We start from the raw sequence: 5,846 nt of genomic DNA, 5'->3' as shown, positions 1-5,846 counted from the left end.
GAGAAGGGTTTACGAGAGGTTTGAGTAACCTTTCCTTTCTCCTCTCCCCTCACCCACTTTCCGCGGCAAGTGAAGGAACGCGCTGTGATTGGCTATCCCAGTCACGTGGGTACAGGGCGCCGCCATTTTGGAGTGCAGCCATTGCCAGCGTCGGAAAACCCAAAAACTAGTTTCCACCTCGTTTGCACTTTACAAATAAATTATTTTACTAAATAGACTCAAATTTGGCTGCTTAAAATGCTTAAAAAAATAAAATAAAACTGTAAAGAGACTGTGTTTTTATGAATGTAAGCGAAGGCATTGGTTGTGATAGTTGGCAACAACTTCTGACCCGCGCGTGCACAGTCGTCTGCTGCCGACCTAACCTAACGTTCACGTTCCCGAATCGATAAAAAGAGCACGCTGAACACGTTTATGGCACTTCTTTAGTCGCCAAACTCATTTATAATGGCAAACTGGCCGAATTTTTGGAGGCTATCAAGATTTGTAAACGTTTGTGGTTGCAGCGAAGGTCCGCCATTTTGGAGTGCAGTGGCTATGGGCCGTGTCGAGCCAGCCGATAGTGCGAATAGTGTGTGTGCTGCAAATAAAATGACAACTTCTGCCAAACTCGGAACGTCAAAGGCAAGAAACGCTCATTTAACTTTGTCTTTTGCATGACAATGAAAGAGCTTAATGTGTTTTTTCTCTTTGTTTACTCTAAAGTAATTTCTAAGCAAAAGATTGCTCATTCATACCGCCCAAACGAGTGACGCAACTCGGCACATGTGGAAGCTCAGAAAATTCGTCTGCTACACCCCCACTCCCCACTCCATTCTACTTGTGTTGCAAAACTTTGGTTGAAAATAATTTCAGTTCGTAAATATTTACTTCTGAAGGATTTGTGCGATGATTTCAAGGTCTGTACGGTCAGGTTGAAGTCTAGCATGCTGTCGTGCAAGCGGCATTTCTTTTGATTGAAGATATTGATCCCACACTTGTAAAGTTAACTTCATAAGCAAGTGCTCTTGAGCAAACAACTGTGGGTCACACTTATCGTGTCATTCAAGAAGATGCCAACCATCGGGCATTCGCAGTCATGCATTCAATGATCGGCTGTATACCTACTGGTGTCTCAGGCCTTTACGGACTGTTGGTCAGTGTCCGATCGGAGGAGGTACATATTTACACTTGAAAACTGGAACAGCTCTTCAGTTTGTTATTGAAGGGTTATGTTCGTGATCGTAAAAGTCGTAATATATATTATTCCTCACTTAATGCGCCTCGTTCACTAATTCTCGGGTATTTACAGAAGTTTTTCTTAAGTCTTAAAAAGTCATCCAAGCTGCATGGATTGCTTCATTTATATCTCCCTGTCACTCATCGGTTTCTATATTTACATGACATTCTATTTGTTACCTGTTTGCACTGCAATTTAGTTTTCACATTTGAAATTGAAGTCCTGTCTCTTTTCTTTTTCAGATGGCACACAATGAACGTTTTCTGTTGTGAAGGGGCTCTCCAATTATCCATGTTCGAAGCTGTGAGGTGGATTTGAAATGGCACCAATAGCACTGTTGTTCATGTGACAGTCTTTTTGAGATGTCTTTACCATCAGATGACAAAGGCTACCCACAAGTCAAGTTTTTAATCAAAGACCCGAAGTTTTGGGTATAAGTACTTTTATCATTGAGGATATCCCATCAAGATACAAAATGACTATGTCAGATACCATTCATACCATCGAGTGGGACATGATGGACAAAAGTAAATTTTTCCCTCTTAGCATGTTAAGCTCGTTCACGGTACGATGTTGCCTTTATCCTCTTACTGTAATAAAAACTAGGCTCCAAGTGCAGCGGCATGATCAAATGTACAAAGGTAATGAAAACCTATTTTTCTACTATTTGTGAAATTGTGGATCCAATCCGTTTGACATTTTGAGTTTGTTCACAGGCATGGGTGATGCCTGGAAGAAGATATACACCATGGAGGGTGTTGGAGGCTTGTATCGTGGATTTTGGATTAGTTCTATTCAGATTGTGTCAGGTGTTTTTTACATTACTACCTACGAAGGTGTGAGACATGTGCTTGGACAAGCTGGATTTAACCCTCGACTCAAGGCTCTGGCTGGAGGGGGGGCAGCCTCTTTAGTAGGACAAACAATTATTGTCCCTTTTGATGTTTTAAGTCAGCATCTAATGGTGTTAGGATTTACCAAACAAGGGGTCAAACCCAATGCTGAGGCAAGTATAAAGTCACTCTTACTGAGGTTTTCTCTCCTCTTTGTTCCTAATATATGTGACTATTTTTTCAGATGGTTATGAACCCACTAGGCATTGCATTGGATAGAAATAATTCACGGTTCAAGACAACAATGGATATAGTCTCTGCCATATATCGTAGAGATGGGCTCACAGGTTTTTATCGGGGCTATGTTGCCTCTCTCTGCACTTATGTTCCAAATAGTGCAATGTGGTGGGCCTTCTATCATGCATACCAGGGTAATTATACATTGGATCTCTCTTCATATGTTAAAGTGTGTACATTGTTAAATCATGTAGCTGTATGTTCATTTTTATGTATTTACAGAGGAACTCCACCGAATACTACCCAACAATGTGTCTCATTTACTGATACAGTGTATTGCTGGGACTTTAGGAGGTTTCACCACAACAGTAATCACTAACCCTCTTGACATAGTCCGTGCAAGGTTACAAGTAAGTAATAAAAGTACACATGAGAAATGCTTCTTCTTCGCACAAACTTTTGTGGAACTAAAGTGGATACTTACACAATAATTGTCTTATCTTGCCGCAGGTTCAGAGGATAGAGTCAATGCAGAAGACTTTCCGAATATTGTGGAAAGAGGAGCACATGCGCATTTTCACAAAGGGTCTCTCTGCTCGTTTAGTGCAGTCTGCTTGCTTTTCCTTTTCCATCATACTTGGATATGAAACTATTAAAAGAATTAGTGTGAATGAGGAATTTAAAGAACATGTACATTGGTAGGATTAAAATATTTCTTAGGAAATGAGAGATTATGTTCAGACTTTGGTAATATTATTTATTTTCTTCCAACAAAGCATAAAGATCAATCATGTCTGCTTAAATTTTCCTTAAAACGATGCTTTCACTTCATTGTCTTTGAATTTGTTTGGACCAGTAACTGTTTTGGTACTGAAATAACATGGTCTGTGCAAATCTTCTACAGTGTAATCATGCTGTCGTCAAACTCATGACTAGGATCCCCTTTTATTTTAGAGTCTTCAATTTATGAAATAAAGAAAGCAACCATTTTATATTATCTTATTTTCTTCATCAAGGTATTTAGTTTCTTCAACAATGTATAGGCACCAAGACTGATTTGAATTATTAAACCATGCATTATACTGAGTGTGTCAAATTGATTTTGAAACCAGAGTGTTCTGTAATTTTCTTGTTGTTCAAAGTTTTGTTTAGCATACAGTATCATTGAGTTGACAACCCAAAGATTTCATTTGATTGCTAATGTCCAGAGGAATGTGATTGCTGCTTTTTGTCTGTTGAAGGAGAAAAGCCATGCACAGAGTTTGTGTTAAGGTTTCAAATAGGTATTAAAAACAACGTTTGTATTGCACAGTGGTATGTTTAGTAGTCATGCTTTTAATAAAAATAGTTAATATTTCATATAGAAAAATGACGACTCTTAAAAATTTCAAAAGTCAAAAGTTACATTTGTCAAGTATTTTTAATATTTCTTTACCAAATGTGTTTTTGTACATTGTCATGTTACTTTAATTCAGCTAGTGGCTGTGACAATACTGGTATGAAAATTTTAATGCTTTTTATGTTGAATTGAATGTTCCCACCTGTTATCAATGGAAATGTGTTGGTACAGTCAACATGTCTCACTGTGGGCTGTGTGTTATGTGTCATCCATTCTGTTTTATGATTTGTCCATCTTAATTTATTGCCTGTATCATGCGCGGGAGTGACTACTAAAATTCAAACGTTTCAATGCTGCTTCAGTTTGAGAAAAGCCTAGTTTAATGCTTTATGCACACCTGTTTAGTTCGACAAATATTTCTGTTCAGTTATAAATGCATTCATGAAACATTAATTTAAGTGACCATTGTTAAGTAAACCATGCGTTCCATATTACAATGTTGCTTTACCTTTCTGACATGGTGGCATTCAAATCATGAGTTTTCAAACCAGGTTCTACCCCTTACCATTTGTCATAATTTAGTGTCGGAGAGAGAAACTTCTCGCTCAAAATGTACTGTAAAACAATCTGGGACTGAAATCATGCATGTCACCGGACTGTTCTTTTCTTCTGCACTGTCAGAAGATGGCGCTACATTTATCTAATAGTTATCCTCAAAGTTCTGCCACTTGTTAAATTTTGTTGTTGTTATGTTTAAACATTCTGGTCAATTAGTACCTCTTCTTATTTTCTTTAGTTAAGTATTATTGAGTTATTTTTGTTGTAAAATGTAGGAGGTTTTTTTTTGGTTAATTGATTATGTGCCTTAAGTTTTAAGGATAAACAAAAAGAAATTGAGTCAAGGGATGTTGGTATGGTAGCCAAACAACCTGACTCTTTTAAGTTCTGACACTGGTGGACAATACTCCTAGATTAGAGCAATGCTTGTCATTCCAAGGTGTGCCTCTTTCATAAGCCCGTAGATCAAGTTCCTGTTATGCTAGAAAACTGTGATGTGTTAAATAATCATTGGCAAGCTGCGTTAAGATTACTTGGAAATCAAGTGGCCTTCAAGTGGGGGCTTCATGTCTTTTGAACTTTTGAAGCTGATTGTACTTTTTGTGGATAAGCTGGCCACCTTGAATGGAAACAAATATAGATATTAAGGGCACATTGTTCTGGTTGCTACTAGGTATTGAATTAAATCTTCTTCGTCTGCTCAACAAACAGACCATAAGTCCAAGGATCCTGTCCAAGGATGTCAGTAGAGGTTGACCATTTTTAGTTCTATTTGTTTTGTTTCATGTGTCAGGCAGAATGTTAATACGCACTACGTGGCAACATTGTTGATGTTGAGAGAGGGTGTTACTTGTGTCGTTAAGTGGTGCTGGTCACCACCTTTTTATTAAAGAAACGTTTTGAAAAGCGCATTGTTTTTCTCCCCTCCCCTGCTTGTTATGCACTATGCACCTGGTTCCTGGTCCCCAGTCGCTGTCCCTAGGCCGGGCGTGGCGTGGCGTGGGGCCGGCGGCGCCGCGGCACTCGGGACGACACGGGATGTAGGGGGAGGGCTGGGCTGGCTGGCTGGGCTAGGCAGGGCCTTGGGTCGGGTCTCGCTGAGTACCTCTCGCCCTCAGTCGCCTCGCCCTCAGTAATGAGGTCCTTAAAGGGACCAGGGTGGCGGAGCAGGCGGGGCAGGCCGTGGTGAAGGACTGCTTCTGCCAAACACGGGTGTCGAGTCGAACGGCCGCCGTGTGACCCATGCGTCACCCCCAGCTAGCTGGGCAGAAAACAACACCACAAATCGGACAGAATGCCGAGGACTCCGGAGCCCCTCGCGCGCCGTGGGGAAGTCCAGCCGCAACGCTCGGCAGGATCGGAGGGACCGCGGTGCTTAGCGGGACCAAAAGGGTCCTCGCCTGGCGTCGCCTGGTAATGGGACGGGCATAGCGCTAACGCAAGGCGCAGCGCTAACTCAAAGCTACCACAGCTGCCGAGGCCCGAACCCGGGGCGAGTTTCCGAGACACTTTCTAGGCGCCCCGCACCGCGCAGTGAGCGACCCCACTACACTGCACTGCACTGTACTGTACTGTAGCGCATCGAGCGCACCGAAACAGCACGCGTCTTTTTTGCGTTGCCCGGAATCAATGATGGCGGCGCATCGCGTGGCGCATCGCG

At 41.5% G+C, this 5,846-nt stretch overlaps 1 protein-coding gene across 4 annotated transcripts; it reads left to right on the top strand.

Moving 5' to 3' along the window:
• Positions 1-680: 680 nt before the first annotated feature.
• LOC117640882 (solute carrier family 25 member 44) lies at positions 681-5,092 on the top strand. Of its 4 annotated transcripts, none has more exons than XM_034377852.1 (6): positions 681-899; positions 1,462-1,860; positions 1,936-2,225; positions 2,297-2,483; positions 2,572-2,699; positions 2,800-5,092. In XM_034377852.1, the coding sequence occupies exons 2-6, from the start codon at positions 1,695-1,697 to the stop codon at positions 2,989-2,991; spliced, it is 963 nt and encodes a 320-aa protein (XP_034233743.1). In that variant the 5' UTR covers positions 681-899; positions 1,462-1,694; the 3' UTR covers positions 2,992-5,092. The 4 variants fall into 4 exon arrangements, with proteins under 4 accessions (XP_034233743.1, XP_034233741.1, XP_034233739.1 ...); XM_034377850.1 differs by lacking the exon at positions 681-899 and adding an exon at positions 912-1,135 and having other exon boundaries at positions 2,800-2,991; XM_034377848.1 differs by lacking the exon at positions 681-899 and adding an exon at positions 912-1,156 and having other exon boundaries at positions 2,800-2,991.
• The last annotated feature ends 754 nt before the right edge of the window (positions 5,093-5,846 follow it).

This window comes from Thrips palmi, unplaced genomic scaffold (assembly GCF_012932325.1).
Source record: "Thrips palmi isolate BJ-2018 unplaced genomic scaffold, TpBJ-2018v1 HiC_scaffold_15, whole genome shotgun sequence".
NCBI classification, from domain to species: Eukaryota; Metazoa; Arthropoda; class Insecta; order Thysanoptera; family Thripidae; genus Thrips; species Thrips palmi.
The sequence above is the reverse complement of the archived record's forward strand: the minus strand, read 5'-3'. Positions and strand labels throughout refer to the sequence as shown.